Here is a 21,349-nt window from a genome sequence, read left to right as displayed (position 1 = left end):
AGCAAAGAGACCAGAACTGCACACAATATTCCAAAACTGGCCTAACCAATGACCTCCCAACTTCTGTACTCAATACTCTGAACAATAAAGGAAAGCATACCAAACGCATCCTACACTATCCTGTCGACCTGCCATCTACTTTCAAGGAACTATGAACCGCACTCCAAGGTCTCTTTGTTCAGCAACACTCCTTAGGACCTTACCTTTAAGTGTCTACATCCTGCTCTGATTTGCTTTCCCAAAATGCAGCACCTCGCATTTATCTAAATTAAACTCCATCTGCCACTTCTCAGCCACTGGCCCATCTGATCAAGATCCCATTGTAATCTGAGGTAATCTTCTTCACTGTCCACAACACTTCCAATTTTAGTGTCATGTGCAAACTTACTAACTATACCTCTTATGCTCACATCCAAATCATTTATATAAATGATGAAAAGTAGTGGACCCAGCATCAATCCTTGTGGCACTCTACTGGTCACAGGCCTCCAGTCTGAAAAACAATTCTCCACCACCACCCTCTTTCTTCTACCTTTGAGCTAGTTTTGTATCCAAATGGCTAGATCTCCCTGTACTCCATGAGATCTAACCTTGCTAATCAGTCTCCCTTGGGGAACCTTGTTAAACGTCTTACTGAAGTCCATTTAGATCATGTCCACTGCTCTGCCCTCATCAATCCTCTTTGTTACTCCTTCAAAAAACTCAATCAAGTTTATGAGACATGATTTCCCATGCACAAAGTCATGTTGACTATCCCTAATCAGTCCTTGCCTTTCCAAATGCTTGCACATCCTGTCCCTCAGGATTCCCTCCAACAACTCCCACCACTGACGTCAAACTCATTGGTTTATAGTTCCCTGAAATGTCCTTACCACCCTTCTTAAACAGTGGCACCACATTAGCCAACCTCCAGACTTCCGGCACCTCAGTTGTGACTATCGAAGATACAAATATCTCAGCAAGGGGCCCAGCAATCACTTCCCTAGCTTCCCACAGAGTTCTAGGGTACACCTGATCAGGTCCTGAGGATTTATCCACTTTTATGTGTTTCAAGACATCCAGCACTTCCTCCTCTGTAATGTGGACATTTTTCAAGATGTCACCATCTATTTATTTGTATTTAGGGTAGAGACACTGAATAAATTCTGAGAATGAGTTGATAATTGTTTAAGTGTAATTTTGATCTCTGGTAACACTGACTCTGAGTCAGAGAGAATGAGTTCAAAGCCCCAGTCCAAAGAACTATACATAATCTGGACAAATGCTTCACTGAATTATGCGATTGCTATATTAAACCCAGAGTCTACAATGGTAAGTAGAAATGATCAAATGTGTCCTTTCCAAGAAAAGTGGAAACATTCTCCCTATGTTACGGCTAATATTTATCCCACATGATTGGCAAATCACCAAGATTTCGTCCATTTGAAAGATTCATGAAGATACCACCACCAACAAATTCCCTTCTAAATCTCACATCATCCTGATTTGGAGAGATAATACTTTTATCATCGCTTAGACAAAGTCCTGGCATTCCCTATCTAACCACATTTGGACTGCACTGATTTAGTATGGTTCACTTTTGATAATTTTATTTGAACTAGTGGCTTATGGGTTTTCTGTTTCTATTGAGTTTAATGATTAAATTTTAAATATGTAGCCATGGTGATGTCTTTTTAAAAATAGTGTGAGCGAAATAGTTTTGGAGGCTATTGGGAGATATTATGAGCAAACAAAGTAAATGGTGTGGTGCATTACATTTTCAGATAGAAGATTCTAGATCTTGTTTTGACCTTTAGGGAAACACCAATAGCTTGGAAAACAATTTTTTGGTTTCAGTTTGTGAAGTTCTGCTGAGTTGTTAGTGAGGCCAGATGTGTAAGAAAGGAAGATAGTCTACAGTTGTTAAAAATAAATTCCTCCGTGTAAGGAGTTTAGTTTAAAAGTTCCAGACCAGAAATGTTTGGTTAGAATGCTGGACAGGTTATTTGAAGCTCTTTCAAACACATGAGATTAGAGTAATTTTGGTTTACCCTATTCTATCGTAATTTCTTTTGTTAAAAAAAATGAATCTATAGCATTGCCTGTTTGTGTTTCAGTGCAAAACCATCTCAATAGAATGTTAAAAAAACAAAATATGGTCTATCAAGCCACATTTCAGTTTGGTATCTAACTTGTCCTATAGTAATACCAGCTAGGACCACAGCAATAATGTATGTCGGCCGTGTGAGTGTTTTTCATGTCCTCAGAAACATTTTGTTATTAAAAACCAGCAAGATCAAAACAGGTTAACTGGTCACTTATTTATATCACTGTTTGTGGGATTTTGCCATGGCCAGTTTAGCTGCAGTGCCTGCCTGTACAAAGTGTACTTCCTGTAAATCATTGATTGGAGGCACCTTGAGATGTCCTCAGGACAGGAAAGACCATATGAAAACATATATTCTTTCTTCTTTCTTAATTTAATCAACAGATTGTGTGTGCCAGAGAATAGTCATATATTTGACACCAGTTAATTTCTGCAAAGATCAAAGTTTCAAGATTTATTGATATTTGTTTCCACATGTCAATAAATCTTCTGTGAACATAAAACTGGCCCAAACTCCGACAATGGAAATAGGCTAGAATCTTTACGACAATTTATTGAACTTATACAGTACCTTTAGTGTTGACAAAGAAAATAAGGATGATCAGGTGCCTAGCCATATAGGGAAACATTAGGAGATGTTGTAAAAAGTCAAAAGATGGATACATCTTAAAGCAGACATAGAAGTGAAAAAACAGAGCTTTTTAGTGAAGGAATGCCTGAGTGTTGGACCATGGTGATTGAATGCATGGCCAACAATACTGTGGTGAAGGTGAGCAAGGGTGCACAAGAAAGGAGAATTCAAGAGGAGGAACTGTAAGGCAATAGGAGGTTACAAACAAAGGAAAGGGGCAAATTCATGATTTAAATGCATGTAAGAATTTTAAATCATAGTGTCTGGGAGCCAACAATGTCTCAGAAAGGACACGAGTGATGTGCAAGTAAAACTTGAAAAAGACAGCAGAATTTTAGTGAGCTATGTTTGAGGAGGATGGGGGGGTGGGGGGAAGGGAGTGTGGCGGTGGAGGGCGAGTGACCCACCAAAGACAGTACAGGAGTAATAGAGTCTGGAAATAATAAGGAAACATATGAAAGGTGCGGTGGCAAATGGACTGCAAGAAGGCCAGAGACAGTTGACATTACGGGAAATAAAAGTGGACAAACTTTGTGCCAGACAACGTATGACATCAGATGCTCAATTCAATGGTGAGTGACCATTCTGTGAGACAAAAGCATTAGCTTTCCCAATGGGTCTCATCTGTAGATGTCTTATATATGTTGAAGGTAGTCTAGCATAATTACCCCTTACTTCCATAAGCCTAAAGAACCAAATGTAACAATTTGAACTAATTTTAACAATTGATGCAAAATGGATGGTGGATGTGCAGAGAGCATTCCCATCACCCATTGCTCATCCCCGCACCATTGCTGTGGTGATAAATGACAGGGAAAGTAGAGACGGATTCGTTCATCCAACATACTCTATTCATCTTCAGAAAAATACAGGGTTTTCCTGCAGAGTATCCAAAAGTAGGATCTTCAATTCCAGAGCAGTTTTTCAGCATGGTCCGATTAAACTGACAAGCTAACCGCTCTTCACTTTCATCTTTCTTTTGAACGAAGTATTGCCCAGGAGAACATGGAATGTTCTTAACTGCCTGGATACTGTCATTGTAGGCTGTAAAAGAGACAAAAAGAAAGTTTCAAAAAACACAAGCCAACAGTAGTAACAGCTTGTTTCAGATAACAGATAAAAGGAATTGATAGATCGGTTACAAAAATGTCATTGTATGCAGGGTAATTGTTACATGGAATTATCTACCTGCAATGTATTGAAGTGGTAGCCCTTTGATCTCAAAAAGGGAATAAGACACCTCATTACTAAAAGAAGAGACTGCAGAACAAGTAGGTAACTGGGTGAGATTAGGTGATCTATGTGAATAAAAAGCACTGGCATACATTATTTTTAAAATTCATTCACCGGATGAGGGTGTTGCTGGCTGGGTAAACATTACTGTCCATAGGTGCCTCAAAGTTGCCACCCAAGTTAGTAGGATTGTTAAGAGGACATATGGTGTATTGGCTTTCATTAGCAGGGGGATTGAGTTTAAGAGCTGTGAGGTTTTGCTGTAGTTCTATAAAACCCTGGTTAGATCACATTGAAATAATGCATTCAGTTCTGGTCACTTCATTATAGGAAGGATGTAGAAGCTTTAGAGAAGGTGCAGAGGAGATTTACCAGGATGCTACCTGGACTGGAGGGCATATCTTATGAAGAAAGGTTGAGGGAGCTAGGGTTTTTCTCATTGGAGCGAAGAAGGATGAGAGGTGACTTGATTGAGGTGAACAAGATGATGAGAGGCATAGATAGAGTGGATAGCCAGAGACCTTTTCCCAGGGTGGAAATGGCTATCATGAGGGGACATAATTTTATGGTGGTTGAAGGAAGGTTTCCGTGAGATGTCAGAGGTCAGTTCTTTACACAGAATGGTTGGTGCATAGAATGCACTGCTGGCAGTGGTAGTAGAGTCAGATACATTGGTTACATTTAAGTGACATGGATGATAGTAAAATAAAGGGTATGTAGGTTATTTTGATCTTACAGTAGGATAAAAGGTCAGCAAACATTGAGGGTCAAAGGGCCTATACTGTTCTATGTTGTATTGCCCATCGGGCAGATAAGAGTCATCTACATTACTTTGGGCCTGGAGTCACACACAGGCCAATCCAGGTAAGGACAGCAGTTTCCTTCCATAAAAGGACATTAGTGAACCAGATGGGTGTTTCCCCTAGCAATTAATTCATGGTTATCATTAGACTCTTGACTCCAGATATTTCTTAAATTCAAATCCCCCCATCTACTATGGCAGGATTTAAACCTGGGTCTCCAGAATCTTACCAGAGTCTCCGGATCGACAGTCCAGTGATAACTCCTAGAGGTCATTGCCTCCCTTGCATTCAGATGGCTGGATTGCAATACAAAGTGACACCAATAGTGTGTGATTCAGTTCCCACACCAGCTGAGGTTACCATGAAGGATTCTCCTTCTCAACTTCTACCCTCACTTGAGGCATCGTAACTCTCAGGTTAAACCACCATTAGTCATCTCTCTCCAAAGAGAAAGCAGCTCTCTGGTCTTGTGGGAAGATGGAAACCTTATCCTTACTTTTAGTGGCCAGTTTTTCTCAGTAGAGAAAATACTTTCCATGACTGCAAAATATTTTCAAAACTATTCTCCATTTCGAGAAGAAGATTATTACAGGTTCTTGACCAGATGGGCTAATGGGCTGAGAAGTGGCAGATGGAGTTTAATTTAGATAAATGCGAGGTGCTGCATTTTGGGAAAGCAAATCTTAGCAGGACTTATACACTAAATGGTAAGGTCCTAGGGAGTGTTGTTGAACAAAGAGACCTTGGAGTGCAGGTTCATAGCTCCTTGAAAGTGGGGTCGCAGGTAGATAGGATAGTGAAGAAAGCATTTGGTATGCTTTCCTTTATTGGTCAGAGTATTGAGTACAGGAGTTGGGAGGTTATGTTGTGGCTGTACAGGATTGGTTAGGCCACTGTTGGAATATTGCATGTAATTCCGGTCTCCTTCCTATCGGAAAGACGTTGTGAAACTTGAAAGAGTTCAGTAAAGATTTACAAGGAGGTTGCCAGGGTTGGAGGATTTGAGCTACAGAGAGAGACTTAACAGACTGGAGCTGTTTTCCCTGGAGGGTCGGAGGCTGAGGGGTGACCTTATAGAGGTTTACAAAATTATGAGGGGCATGGGCAGGGTAAATAGGCAAAGTCTTTTCCCTGGGGTCAGGGAGTCCAGAACTAGAGGGCATAGGTTTAGGGTGAAAAGGGAAAGATATAAAAGAGACCTACGGGGCAACTTTTTCATACAGAGGCTGGTACGTGTATGAAATGAACTGCCAGAGGAAGTGGTGGAGGCTAGTACAATTGCAACATTTAAAAGGCATTTGGATGGGTGTATGAATAGGAAGGGTTTGGAGGGATATGGGCCAGGTGCTGGCAGGTGGAACTAGCTTGGGTTGGGATATCTAGTCGGCATGGATGGGTTGGACCGAAGGGTCTGTTTCCATGCTCTATATCTCTATGACTCTAAGTGTTGCTGTACTGGAGTTGGGAGGTCAAGTTGCAGCTGTACAGGATGTTGGCTGGGCCAATTTTTGGAATACTGTGTGTAATTCTGGTCTCCTTTCTATCGGAAAGATGTTGTGAAACTTGAAAGGGTTCAGTAAAGATTTACAAGTTTGTTGTCAGGTTGGAGGATTTGCTCAATTGGGAAAGGTTAAATATAGACTACATTAGATTAGATTACCTACAGTGTGGAAACAGGCCCTTTGGCCTAACATGATGGGGCTGTTTTCTCTACAGCGTCAGAGGCTGAGTGGGTGACCTTATAGAGGTTTATAAAATGATAGGGTAAGTAAACAAGGTCTTTTCAAAGTTTGGGAGAAGATTTGTAGCTCGGGTGCTCGTTGTTCTGTTCACCGAGCTGGGAATGTGTTGCAGACGTTTCGTCCCCTGTCTAGGTGACATCCTCAGTGCTTGGGAGCCTCCTGTGAAGCGCTTCTGTGATGTTTCCTCCGACATTTATAGTGGTTTGAACCTGCCGCTTTACGGTTGTCAGTTCCAGCTGTCCGCTGCAGTGGCCGGTATATTGGGTCCAGGTCGATGTGCTTATTGATTGAATCTGTGGATGAGTGCCATGCCTCCAGGAATTCCCTGGCTGTTCTCTGTTTGGCTTGTCCTATAATAGTAGTGTTTTCCCAGTTGAACTCATGTTAGAACATAGAACATAGAACAATACAGCACAGAACAGGCCCTTCGGCCCACGATGTTGTGCCGAACATTTGTCCTAGCTTAAGCACCCATCCATGTACCTATCCAATTGCCGCATAAAGGTCGCCAATGATTCTGACTCTGCCACTCCCACAGGCAGCGCATTCCATGCCCCCACCACTCTCTGGGTAAAGAACCTACCCCTGACATCTCCCCTATACCTTCCACCCTTCACCTTAAATTTATGTCCCCTTGTAACACTCTGTTGTACCCGGGGAAAAAGTTTCTGACTGTCTACTCTATCTATTCCTCTGATCATCTTATAAACCTCTATCAAGTCACCCCTCATCCTTCGCCGTTCCAATGAGAAAAGGCCTAGCACTCTCAACCTATCCTCGTACGACCTGTTCTCCATTCCAGGCAACATTCTGGTAAATCTTCTCTGCACCCTCTCCAAAGCTTCCACATCTTTCCTAAAGTGAGGCGACCAGAACTGCACACAGTACTCCAAATGTGGCCTAACCAAAGTCCTGTACAGCTGCAACATCACTTCACAACTCTTGAATTCAATCCCTCTGCTAATGAACGCTAATACACCATAGGCCTTCTTACAAGCTCTATCCACCTGAGTGGCAACTTTCAAAGATCTGTGAACATAGACCCCAAGATCCCTCTGCTCCTCCACCTTACTAAGAACCCTACCGTTAACCCTGTATTCCTCATTCTCATTTGTCCTTCCAAAATAGACAACCTCACACTTGACAGGGTTGAACTCCATCTGCCACTCCTCAGCCCAGCTCTGCATCATATCTAAGTCCCTTTGCAGCCGACAACAGCACTCCTCACTATCCAGTTGGTGGCTAGTTGGTGTTCATGGATGCAAAAATCCCATGCAAGGACTGCACAAAACACTATATAGGACAAACAGGAAGACAGCTAACGATCCGCATCCATGAACACCAACTAGCCACGAAATGACACGACCAGCTATCCTTAGTAGCCACATACTCAGATGACAAGCAACATGAGTTCGACTGGGATAACACTACTATTATAGGACAAACCAAACAGAGAACAGCCAGGGAATTCCTAGAGGCATGGCACTCATCCACAGATTCAATCAATAAGCACATCGACCTGGACCCAATATACCGGCCACTGCAGCGGACAGCTGGAACTGTCAACCGGAAGAGGCAGGTACAAATCACTATAAATGCCGGAGGAAACATCACAGAAGCGCTTCACAGGAGGCTCCCAAGCAGTAAGGATGTCACCTAGACAGGGGACGAAAATCTGCAACACAAATTCCCAGCTCAGCGAACAGAACCACAACAACAAGGTCTTTTCCCTGGCGTATGGGAGTCCAGACTAGAGGGCATCAGTTTTGGGTGTGAGAGGAAAGATATAAAAGGGACCTAAGGAGCAAATGTTTCACGCAGAAGGTGGTGCGTGCATGGAATGAGCTGCCAGAGGGAATGGTGGAGGCTGGTACAATTGCAACATTTAAAAGGCATCTGGATGGGTATATGAATAGCTGAAAATGTGTTGCTGGAAAGGCGCAGCAGGTCAGGCAGCATCCAGGGAGCAGGAGAATCGATGTTTCGGGCATGAGCTCTTCTTCAGGAATTCCTGTAGAAGGCACATGCCCGAAATGTCGATTCTCCTGCTCCTTGGATGCTGCCTGACCTACTGCGCCTTTCCAGCAACACATTTTCAGCTCTGATCGCCAGCATCTGCAGTCCTCACTTTCCCCTGGGTATATGAATAGGAAGGGTTTGAAGGGATATGGGCCAGATGCTGGCAGATGGGACTAGATTTGGTTGGGATATCTGGTCGGCATGGACAAGTTGACCAAAGGGTCTGTTCCATGCTGTACATCTCTATGACTTTATAACTCGATGTTACATCAATGGTCAATATTTTCAGATACAGTGTGTAGAAAGCTGACTACAGTGAATATCACCTCAATCAAAAGTATTTATGTTCAACCTAAGAATTCTACAAAATTGGCAATTTTCCTTTCATTTTCCTAAATGCTTACATTTTCATGCCTCCACCCAGATCGAAGGTGGAATCATAAATGTGGAACTGATTCATGGATTCCTGCCTCCAGACCCAGAATGTGGGATTTTTATGACCCAGTGATAAGGATGTGCTTGAGGAGCCACCTACAGCAATTCCACCCTCAGCAAACTCCATTGAGGGGTTGGACATTTTCTGACTCCTGCTATTTTCCTGCAGTTGGGTCTGTTTAATTAGGAGACTTGGAGCTGGACATTTGCAATGTCAGGAAGACTGCACGGACCTTGTCGAAATGTTACTTGGGAAATATTAAGCAGACAAATATTAGAAGATCCTGCCAACTTCAGCTCTCAGAATTAACTGCAGTATGGAAAGTTAAATATGGCTTTATAGCCATGATTGATCAAATTGCTTTAACCTAAAATAGTAAATGACCATTAAATTGACCAACATTTTATGAATGTTCACAATTATCAAAGTATTCTATTCAGTGAGTAAATGGCTCTTACAATATCAATATTACTGAGAATCTGACTTTAATATCTCATCTGGACGCTGTGCTTTTATCTTCAGATTAACTTAAAGTCCAAAGACCAATGGAGACCTTGAAACATTCTTCTAGCATTCCCCCAGGGCCAGAACCTACGAGCTCTATGACAAAATTGCTTTGAAATACACGGCAAATCAGCATCTATTTAATTAATAAATATCAGTTCAGTTGCTTCAAAAGATTTCAATGTCAAATGTGAGAGCCCTTTGGCATAGCTGTGGTTTCTGGAAGAGTGGGTATGGAGGATGCATGGGAGGTTTAAAAAAAGCCATGGGTGGCATGATGGGGCATGGCAACAACATGGAAGATGTGAATGAGCAAGGTGGTCATTAGGCAGAGTGAAGCAAACCTGGCAACCATGTTGAATACAGGACCGATGTTCCAGAGGATGCAGGCATCCTTCTACCTTGCCCTTGCAGCACTAACCTGCCTCTATTGCCACCTTGCAGCTGCTTCTGAAGGCATTGGGTCCTTCTTCAGATCATCCTCACTTCCTCAAGTTGCACATATGGGGGATGGGTATTACTAGGACAGACGTGGAATCATTGAGTAAAGAAAATTCTTGACCTCTGATTCCAGCCTCAGACATGAAAATCCAGCCCCTGTTACTTGTTTGGCAATTTTAAATTTAGATGATTGCTTATTGGTTTTGCTACTAAAGAAGGCATGCAGAAACTTACATTCAAGAAATTGATGTAGGCTTTTCACATAATGTGACCACGTGCTTTCCTCTGAGGAGTTGAATGCAATAGTAAATCCACCAAAATATGGTCTTATCATCACACCTGGAAAAATGGAAAGATTATTGGCAGTCCAGAATTTCACCCAGCAGCTAATATCAAGACAAAACCTAACAGATATCTGTCATTAATCTTGACTGTTCCATTCAATAGTGTATTTACACTTCAACTAATTGAGGGTTTCATTTCTTTAGGAGTCGATCTGTATACAAAAACTAAAATTTCAATACATTGATGAAAATAATTGAACATTGCATCTGCAAATGACTTAAAGATGGTCTGTCAATGGTTGGACATTCTGGCGATGATGAAACACAGTCTCTCAACTTCCACCCATGTTGTAATCTCTTGTGTGCCTTATGATTTGGTACTCAGTAATTAAATTTGGGCTTGATTGTTTACTCAGGGTAAATTGCCCATACCCCAATATAAATGTCAAGAGGTGAGCCCTTCTCTGTTCAGTGCCTCAATGTTTCTCAGCTGATGCATCTTTACTAAGGAGGTGAGATTTTCTCTCCACTTCAGCAGGAAGTCATCAGAAGCATTGGTTACAACCAGTGTATTCCTCGCTCTGTTCAATCACCCTCTGATCTTTGTGTCTTTGTACATTATTATCTGCTGTATTGCTCTCAAAACAAAACTTTTCACAGCACTTAGTTTAATTGACATTATTGAATCATATCAAACATGTGCACTCAGGACATTAAGGAGGTGATCAGCAATGAACCCATGCCCAGCAGTAAAATGAAACTGCACGGGGCAACAGACAAACCATAACATGGGGACCCTGGTCAAATGTATAGGCAGATTCTGGTGAGGAATGTGGCAGTCTCTGTGTGATTTCAGTGACTAGTTTTCAAATCTTTTTTGAGGCCTTCAATGAATAATAAAGCAGTGACCACAGCATTATCCCTCTGCACGTGACATTCTAGTCGACTATGCTGATTCACAGAGTTATGCATTTATATCTGACATGATTCATATTGCACTGTGTGTTGAACAAAAGTCCAGTAATATTTTTAATATATTACCTCAAAGTCTTAAGAGCTGACTATATCGTGGCATCTAAAAACAGCTGAGAGACACTCGGTTCTGATAACCTCAGCAAGGGGACAAGTGAAAGGTTAATCATCAGGAGACAGCTTCCTCTGAGCCAATGATTGGCCTTCTTCCCACTGGAGAGCAAATAATTGGCTATCTGACATTTAACTGGATGTGCAGAGAGAGTGGCGGCAAGAGCGAGCGGCACCCTCAGTTTTCGTTGGACCTCCCTCACCCTCCGAGAAATGTAAGGTTCAGCCCATGTTTAAGTACCTGGATTGTTGACTCGGTCGCGATATCTTGGTGTATACGGACTGATTGTGGTAAGCATGCCATACAGGCACAGAGAAAACATTCCAGCCAGACAAGAATATAAACAAAGGTAGAAAAATAAAATAAGTGCTGCAAGGTAAGGAGAAGAAGTATTTGTGTCAGTACCATATATATGCACTAATTCATCACTTTCAAATCTAAAATATTCTCCAACAGTTTGTAACTCCTTTCAGTCCCTATTTGAATTATGCACGTTTTGTGGTGTTGGTATCCCCATACCTCTTCCTCTGCTGTTTTGTCTTTGAGAAGTGCACACATAAAGAGCCCAATGACAACACTTTGCACTTCCCATGGCAAAACTCTCTCGGCTCCAATCACTACATGACCATAGCGACATTGCAGGTTTTAATGGGAAAATGGAGTGAGAATTCAAGAATTCCAGTGGAGTACCACATGGATCTGTACGGGGTCCACTACTTTTCATCATTTATATAAATGATTTGACTATGAGCATAAAGAGGTATAGTTAGTTAGTTTGCACATGACATCAAAATTGGAGGTGAAATGGACAGCAAAGAAGGTAACCTCAGATTTCAACAGAATCTTAATCAGATGGGCCAATGAGCTGAGAAGTGGCCAATGGAGTTTAATTTAGATAAATGCGAGGTGCTGCATTTTGGGAAAGCAAATCTTAGCAGGACTTATATACTTAATGGTAAGGTCCTAGGGAGTGTTGCTGAACAAAGAAACCTTGGAGTGCAGGTTCATAGCTCCTTGAAAGTGGAGTCGCAGGTAGATAGGATAGTGTAGGAGGCGTTTGGTATGCTTTCCTTTATTAGTTAGAGTATTCAGTACAGGAGTTGGGAGGTCATGTTGTGGCTGTACAGGACATTGATTAGGCCAATTTTAGAATATTGCGTGCAATTCTGGTCTCCTTCCTATAGGAAAGATGTTGTGAAACTTGAAAGGGTTCCCTGTGGAACACTACTGGTCATCAAGCTCCAGGCTCTTCTGCAAATTATATTATTTTTTGCTGACTGATTTTGTTTGTTTAGTTCTTTTCAGACTTGACTCATGAAACATCAGTGTAACAAGTAACACATGTAAACTGAAACACAATTGTTTCTCCAAGGTCTCCTCAGATCTCCAGTCACACTTACAGTAGACAATCATTAGCAATCCTGACCCCAATCTGCTTATATTTAAAATATACAATTAAAGGTATATATCCCTGAACAGATAATCTTAATAAGTGTATTTGTCATGCAGTATTCCTAATATTTGAAATGATAGCTGAGGCACTAGTTCCTTCTGATTTAGAGATTATTGTGACGGTTAAATAAAGATAGATTGTATCTCCACTGCCCAGTTCTCACCAGACTTTCAAGGAAAATTGAAAATTTTGATCATGTAAGGATGTCAATGGGAATACCTAAATAAATACCATGTCTCTGTGAAAGTGACATCGAAGCTACCAGATTGTCAAACCCAACTGATCCACAAGGATCAGTTCTGGGATCTCGGCTGTTTGTAATTTTTATAAACAACTTGGATGAGGAAGTTAAAGGGTGGTTCAGTAAGTTTGCCAATGACACCAAGGTTGGTGGAGTTGTGGATAGTGTGCAGGGCTGCTGTAGGTTGCAACGGGACAATGACAGGATGCAGAACTGGGCTGATAAATGGCAGATGAAGTTCAACCTGGAAAAGTGTGAAGTCTTTCACTTTGGAAAGTTGAATTTGAATGCAGAATGCAGGGTTAAAGGCAAGATTCTTGGCAGTCTGGAGGAACAGAGGGATCTTAGGGTCCATGTCCATAGATCCCTCAAAGTTGCCACCCAAGTTGATAGGGTAGTTAAGAAGTCATATGATGTGTTGGCTTTCATTAGCAGGGGCATTGAGTTTAAGAGCCATGAGGTTATGCTGCAGCTCTACAGAGCAAACTTGGAATATTGTGCTCAGTTCTGGTTGCCTCATTATAGAAAAGATGTGGAAGCTTTCGAGAGGGTGTGGAGGAGATTTACCAGGACTGAAGGGCATGTCTTATGAAGTAAGGTTGAGGGAGGTAGGGTTTTTCTCATTTGAGCAAAGAAGGATGAGAGGTGACTTGGTAGAGGTGTACAAGATGATGAGAGGCATAGATAGAGTGGATAGCTAGAGACTTTTTCCCCATTGTGGAAATGTCTATCATGAGGAGTCATAATTGTAAGGTGATTGCAGGGAGGTTGAGGGGAGATATCAGAGGTAGATTCTTTACATTGAGAGTGGTGGATGCATGGAATGCACTGCCAGCGGTGGTAGTAGAGTCAGATACATTGCTTACATTTAAGTGACTCTTGGATAGGCACATGGATGATAGTACAATGAAGTTATGTAGGTTATTGTGATCTTAGGGTAGGACAAAAGGCCGAATTAACATTGAGAGCCAAAGGGCCTGTGCTGAACTGTTCTATGTTCAATGTTAAGAGGCAAAATGGTATTCATCCCTAACAGGCTACCACTCCAAAGGGGAAGAGCAAATCAGCATTGTAACTTTTTATTTCACATTCATAGATTTTGCTGGCCTCAAGGAATAATTTCACTTTAGCAAGAGAGTAGTCTTCTGCATTGGATGGTATCTTACACAACCTATAATATGACTTACCAAAGGCAATATCATGGGATATTTATGAGTAATGTTAAAATATGATGGACAGGAAATAGCATATGGCTATTGCAACATCCTCATTCTTACAAGGTGATACAGTGAGGAACTATGTAGTTGGAAAGGTTAGAACATGAGAGCACAGCTTAAGAATTAGAGCAGACTTTACAGAGCTGTATTTAAGAAACTTTGTCACAAAGATTGAACAAAACCTTGGAACTCATTACTGTAAATTAGAGTCATGGAATCCCTGTAGTGAGGAAGGAGGCTATCCAGCCTATCAAGCCCAGACCGATCCTCCAAGGAGCATCCCACCCAGACCCAACCTCCGACCCTATCCCTATAACCCTGCGTTTCCCATGGCTAACCCACCTAACCCACACATCCATGGGCACTATGGACAATTTAACATGTGTGTAGACTTAACCTGCACATCTTTGGACTATGGGAGGAAACCAAAGCACCTGGAGGAAACCCACACAGACACTGGGAGAATGTACAAACTCCACAAAGACAGTCGCCCAAGGCTGGGATTATACCCGGGTCCCTGCCTTATATGAGGGAGCAGCACTAACCACTGAGCCACCATGCCATCCTGCAGTTGATGTTAGGGCAATGGGTACACAGAACAGTAGGTGAAAGGACTTTGTCCATACATTGTGCCTTTTTCATTGAAAAATGGTTACGGAGACTGCTACATCCTGCTGCATTCCCTATGGTAACACCCTGGCCAGTTAGAGTCCACCTGCCTGGTCTGACTTTAATCTGCTAGCTGAAATGAACAACTACCAGATCCTGCTGCATTTCCATGCAAACACGGTCCAACCAATCACCAACCTTTTTAAATTCATGTTTTTCTGCAAATTTTGGTTTTTTTTTGCATCCCAGTCCTTACGAGATGAAAAGCTTAGACTTTGTGCCTCCTTTCAGGAATGTTTTAAGTTCTGTGTGACTGAGCAATTGTCATCTAACATACATGCAAAATAATGTTAAGCTCAGGGACATTTCAGCAGTTGACATAGTAAATTAGTGATCATGTTAAACAATATATTGCCTCACAGTCATGCTGCTGAATAACATAGGAGAAAAAGAATGGACATATAAAAATCACAACATCAGGGCTGTGCAGATTCAGAGGTACAAATTCTATTCAACATTACTTTTAGCATGTCACCAGACACAGTCATACAACATTCTTATGTGATCTATTTTAACTAGCTTGACTAATAAGGGCACTAATAAATTATGAGAGAGTGCAATAATCGATATAGCAAAATAGTGCTACAAATGGAATTTCAATCTCTTTGATTTAATTTTAATTCATAGAGGTTTACCTTTAAAGGAAATTAAGTTACTCTCACTTCACTGGCATTAGTTCACCAGAAGTACAGTGGAAGCCTTGTATCTTGTGCATCAAAAGAATCTCAGCCAATCTTCTCCTAATTTGCAACTTGTGGAGTGGGAACAGCTCCATTGAATGTCCCAGCCATAATTAATTAAGTGATGAAAATCTCATGCAAACCTCCACAAAAGTTCATTAAAGTTAAAATATCACATGGAGGCAATTCCTCTTAGTGTAAGGCAAGGGAACGCTTGTTTTAGAAATGTATTGAAGTTATAGCTGACATTTACCCTCCACATCAGCAAAAAAAGTCTAAATTACATTTAATAACAAAATTGCATTTCAGAACCAAGTATGTTTTGGGACCAACAGGTTTAGACCACTTTTTGATAAACTATTGTTAGTTATCCTAAAGTGACTGCATCAACACCCTAAGTCAAGGAAACAAATACACCAAATCATTACGCAATTCACTCCAGTGATTCCTTCAATGAAAGGCAGCAAGCATTTGCTGATTCCAGTTGCCTGACTGTTGATTAAGACTGTGGTTGTTGGCTAATTTCTCAACTAGAGTTACAGCTGCTTCCAAGTCATTGACAGACAGGGACATTACTGAAGCTGTTATTAGACATTTCAAAGTTGCACAGGTTTTGCTATTAATGGGTTTATTGCATTTACATGAGACTTTCTGGTGAAATTGGTAATAGTGTGGAGCTTTCAATTTCCAGATTTGATCATTTCCAGTCCATTCTGTGTACAGATTACTGCAATTTTGTATTTTAGTCAATTTAAAGGAAGCCATTGTGACTCAAGCAATTGAGAAAATGTAATCCAAAAGCAAAATGCTGTAGACGCTGATGATCAGAAATAAAAACATCTGTGGAGAGAGAAATGGAGTTAACATTTCAGTTTGTGACCATTCTTCAGAAAAAAAAATCTAATTACTGGCGCTAGTTCAGAGTCTTAGCAGAACTTAGTTAAATTGTTTCAGCTCTTCAGGTGGGGCCATGTTCTACATTTATTAGCAGAATCTGGAAAGTTCAGAAATAAATAGCTCAGGAGCAAACACATCCTTTGTTTTCAAACGGATTTGCAAATCAACACACAAATGAATTTTCAAACGTAGTTCCATGACCAAATTCAACAAGATGCACCCACAAGTTTCAGGGGTGAAGTGAAAAAGCAAATACATGAAGCAAAGAACAATTAATATAAAAGACAAGGCTGCCAACCTAAAAGGAAATCTGAAAGTCTTGTCGGAAACACATCAATAGTAAAAGGTGGTGAAAGGAAAATTAACCCAGTTTCTTAGGGAACAAAAAAGGGATTTACACTTGAAGACAAAAACCATGCCGGGGGTGTTAAATGAATATTTTGCATCCGTCTTTCCCTACAAGACAATTCCCCTCCATCCACAACAGTATTTTCTTTGTTCTGTCTGTCTCTGTGTCCATGCGTTGTGGGGGAGGGAAGGTTGGAACGGACTTAGAGTTTTAACTAGTAAAGTTACTTGTCGACAGTTCATAGTTGTTTACCTGTGGTTAGAATATATTTGTAATGAATAGCAGGTCTTGTTAAGTAAAGAAGCCTGGGCTGTGTTTTCTGTTGACTGCTTACCCTTTTGCCTATTAGACAGGTAATTTGAGGACTTTGCTTAATTTGATGAAAATGTTTAACTTCTGTGGGAACTCCAGCAGGGCTTGATTTCCAGTGCGCCACCCCAGCAAGGTGTAACAAGATTCATCTTTTTTCTTTTTGGAAGATTTATGCAGAGTTTCATGTGTTACTCCATCTTTTATGTTCCATCCATTACATAAGGGAATAAAACAAACAACAGCAAATGCTAGAGATCCGAAACAAAAACAGGAAGTGTGGGGAAAACTAGCAGGTGTGGAAGAATCTGTGGGGAGAAAGTAGAGTTAATCTGGTGACTCTTCATCAGAACTGATAGTAGGGAAGTTGTGTAAGGCATTAGAGAGACTACATCTGGAGCACTGTACACAGCACTGGTCTCCTGCCTTAACAAAGTATATAATTCAGAAGCAGTTCACTTGAGTGATTCCAGGATTGAAAGGGTTATACGCAAGAGGTGATCTTATTATCTTATTCCATCACAGAATATTCTCCACAGATTTCAGTTTCCCCAGCATCCACAGTTCTTTGTTTTATTTGAAGTAGATTTGCGAGGGATGTGAACCTAAGAGGAAATTCAGAATGGAATGAAGCAAAACTGATAATGGGAAGTAGGAAGCAGCAAGAAAAATTAGAAAAGAGATAAGGCAAAGGCAAACATCAAATAGGATCAGAGTAGGAATAATATTTAAAAGGCTGAATTAAAGACATCTGAAGTCACTTACAATTGACAGAAGGAACAAATTGGAATAAATGGATCTAATCTAATTGCCATTAAAGAAATATGGCTACAGGGTGACCAAGATTGGAACCTGAATATCCAAGAATATTCATAATTTAAGTAGAATAGGCAGATGGGAAAGGGAGGTGAAATAGCGCTCTTAATAAGGGAAGTGATTAGAACATTTGTAAGAGGGGATCTTAGGTCAAACAGTCATGATTTGACACCTATTGGGTGGAGCTAAGTTATAGCCAGATCAGCTGACATACATGGGAGACTTGTTTATGCCACTAAACAGTAATTCTAATGTTGGGCATGGTACGAATGAAGAAAGTAGAGATATTTTTGCGGTGGGTATCTTAGGGACCAAGAATATGATTGTGAGAAACATTATGGTAGACTCTAAAAACTTCTTCAGTTATGAGAAAGGAAAATAATAGCTTGGATAAATGTGGGCCCATTACAGGTGAAGGTGGGATATTTATAACAAAGAAACTAAAGTATTACTTTGCATTTTGTCTTCACAGAAGAAAATACTGAAAATCTCTCAGAAATACCAAGCAACCAAAGGCCTTGTGAAAATAAGAAGCTGTGAGAAATTAGTATTAGGAAAGAGGTAATAATTAAAAAGTTAACTGGATTGTAGGTTGGTAAATCCCTGGACCGGATGAGCCTCAATCCAGAGTATTGAAGGAGATGGATGTGAGAGGATGGGCGCATTGGTGGTAATCTTCCAAAATTCTGTAGATCCTGGAAAGGGTGCTGTGAACTCAGAAATAGCAAATATAATCAAGGAATATGGGGAAGGACAGTCAAGTGGCACTGAGATGATCAGCCATGACATAATCGGATGGCTAAGCAGTCTCAAAGAAGTGAATGATCGTCTCCTATTCTTATATTCTGAAGTCCTTTGAGGCCATAGTCAGATCAGTGATGATTTATTGAATTGTGGAGCAAGCTGAAGAGGCTGATTGGCTTACTCTTGCTCCTAATTCTTGAATTCTTGTGCACACACACACACTTGCCAGTGTCATCACAATGATCTATTCCTATTAGTTTACTGTTGGGTTAATTCATCTGTATTACTTAATGGGCAGTGTAGTTTACAAAATGTTATCTTATGTATTAAATCAGAATTGAATGCTGATTAAACATTGTATTCCCAGAGTATTTTTAACGTGAAAACTATTTAAATCCTGCACTCTTCCCCTACTTTATTCTTTAATGTGTATTATGCTTTCTAATTAATCACAGTGACTTGGTCTTCAATATGAAAATTCACCTTAACGATACTTTAAAGTGACGTAAAAGCCATTCAGTATGGATGCATGATGTGATTCTGAAGTTACCTTTTCAGCAGCCTCACTCTTTGTTGCCATCTGCAACCACAACCCAGCACCAAATGTGCAGTTAGTTTTACTCACACCAACTCCTGGATGTTCTTCCCAAGAATTCTCTCTTTTCCGGATTCCACAGAAACATTTTAAAACTTTGTATTTTTTCATCCCAGGATTTGCCATTTTTGGTTGCCTTCACTTCGGTTCCAGTAACCACTTGATCTTTATCTTCCCCTTTCGCCCCAGTCAGGTCTTCCTGAATCAGTGAGAGGTGGGATACCAATGGCAAGTTTAGTTTGAGTTCAGAGCGTTGTTATATTACCACAATGTGCACAAAGCCCTGGATGTTTGGCAAAGCCTTACAGTATGTTATTTCCTGTTGGAATTCCTCAGCGTTGCCAGAACAGTTATTTAACAGCTGTACAGAAAACCTCCTCATTACTGAGAGAAAGGGACAGCTCAGCGTATGTAATTATTAATTAAATGATATAAGACATTAAAGCAGCAAAGAATAGCACTTGAAGATAGTACATTTTAGAGTATAACTCACTTAATTGAAAAGCATTCCTTTGCAAACAGAAGGAAGTTTTGTTTCATAGGTTTAAAGCTGATCATGTTTGTGCTGACTTCATACAACAAATCCTGCTTTAAAAAAAAGAAATGAGACTTTGCTTCCTATTTTAATTTATTTATCTCAATACCAGCTTGATAGCAGCATGAGATATTTCTAAACTGCTAATGGTTCTCTTTGCAAAAACACCTTACCACCTTATACATTCGTAGAGAAATGAACTGAACAGCTCAAAAGTTTGTTGTGTGTGGGGACATGTTGCTATACATTAGTGTTTATCCCATGTTCCTGTTCAGGGTTATACAGAGGACACATTGGATCAGAAATTTATCTGCAGAGTGCAGACCTACCTCAAACCCTTTGGGGAAATGGCACCATAGACTGCTATGTAACTTGGCATCCTTCAAGTCTAACATTGCCACTATGCAAATTTCACCCCGAGGTTGTTTCTGTGTTGTAACAGTTTGAAGGCAGTTGCGTTGCCCTCTGTGGTGCAAACAAGAATAAAGAGCAATTCGATACTATGTGGGTAAAAAGGTCATAGAGACATACAGCACGGAGACAGACCCTTCGGTCCAACTTGTCCATGCCCACCAGATATCCCAAACCAATCTAGTCCCACCTGCTAGCACCTGGCCCATATCCCTCCAAACCCTTCCTATTCATATACCCATCCAAATGCCTTTTAAACATTGCAATTGTACTAATCATTCCATACAAGTACCAGCCTCTGCATGAAAATGTTGCCCCTTAAGTCTCTTTTATATCTCTCCCATCTCACCATAAACCTATGCCCTCTAGTTCTGGACTCCCCCACACCAGGGAAAAGACTTTGTCTATTTATCCTATCCATGCCCTTCATCATTTTATAAACCTCTATAAAGTCACCCCTCAGCCTCCAACGTTCCAGGGAAAACAGCCCCAGCCTATTCAACTTCTCCCTATATCTCAAATCCCCCAACCCTGGCAACATCCTTGTAAATCGTTTCTGAACCCTTTCAAGTTTCACAACATCTTTCTGATAAGAAGGAGACCAGAATCGCATGCAATATTCCAAAAGTGGCCTAACCAATGTCCTGTACAGCCGCAACATGACCTCCCAACTCCTGTACTCAATACTCTGACCAATAAAGAAAAACATACCAAACGACTTTTCACTATCCTATCCACTTGCGATTCCACTTTCAAGGAGCTATAAACCTGCACTCCAAGGTCTTTTTGTTCAGCAACACTCCCTAGGACCTTACCATTAAGTGTATAAGTCCTGCTAAGATTTGCTTTCCCAAAATGCAGCACCTTGTATTTATCTAGATTAAACTCCATCTGCCACTTCTCAGTCCATTGGCACATCTGGTCCAGATCCTGTTGTAATATGAGGTAACTTTCTTCGCTGTCCACTGCACCTCCAATTTTGGTCTCATGTGCAAACTTACTAACTATACCTCTTGTGCTCACATCCAAATCATTTATATAAATGATGAAAAGTAAAAATGATGAAAAATAGTGGACCCAGCACCGATCTTTGTGGCACTCCATTGGTCAAAGGCCTCTAGTCTGAAAAACAAACTTCCAGCATCACCTCTGTCTTTGACCTTTGAGCCA

At 40.8% G+C, this 21,349-nt stretch overlaps 1 protein-coding gene across 5 annotated transcripts in view; it reads right to left on the bottom strand.

Moving 5' to 3' along the window:
- Nucleotides 1-21,349, bottom strand: part of atp1b4 (ATPase Na+/K+ transporting family member beta 4) — a 70,783-nt gene that overhangs the window by 15,292 nt on the left and 34,142 nt on the right. For 4 of the 5 annotated variants that reach the window (XM_043705068.2, XM_043705069.2, XM_043705066.2 and 1 more), the window contains exons 3-6: nt 19,264-19,432; nt 11,504-11,632; nt 10,130-10,234; nt 3,565-3,761 (exon numbers count right to left, since the gene is read on the bottom strand). In XM_043705068.2, the coding sequence (XP_043561003.2) occupies nt 3,565-3,761; nt 10,130-10,234; nt 11,504-11,632; nt 19,264-19,432 (600 nt within the window). The remainder of the gene's footprint in view (nt 1-3,564; nt 3,762-10,129; nt 10,235-11,503; nt 11,633-19,263; nt 19,433-21,349) is intronic. The other variant, XM_043705070.2, reaches the window with a different exon arrangement.

The sequence above is a fragment of the Chiloscyllium plagiosum genome, unplaced genomic scaffold (genome assembly GCF_037043375.1).
Source record: "Chiloscyllium plagiosum isolate Xiang-an unplaced genomic scaffold, Cpla_swu_hap1 HiC_scaffold_11, whole genome shotgun sequence".
Lineage (NCBI taxonomy): Eukaryota > Metazoa > Chordata > Chondrichthyes > Orectolobiformes > Hemiscylliidae > Chiloscyllium > Chiloscyllium plagiosum.
Note: the sequence above shows the minus strand (reverse complement) of the source record. Positions and strands in the feature narration are given on the sequence as shown.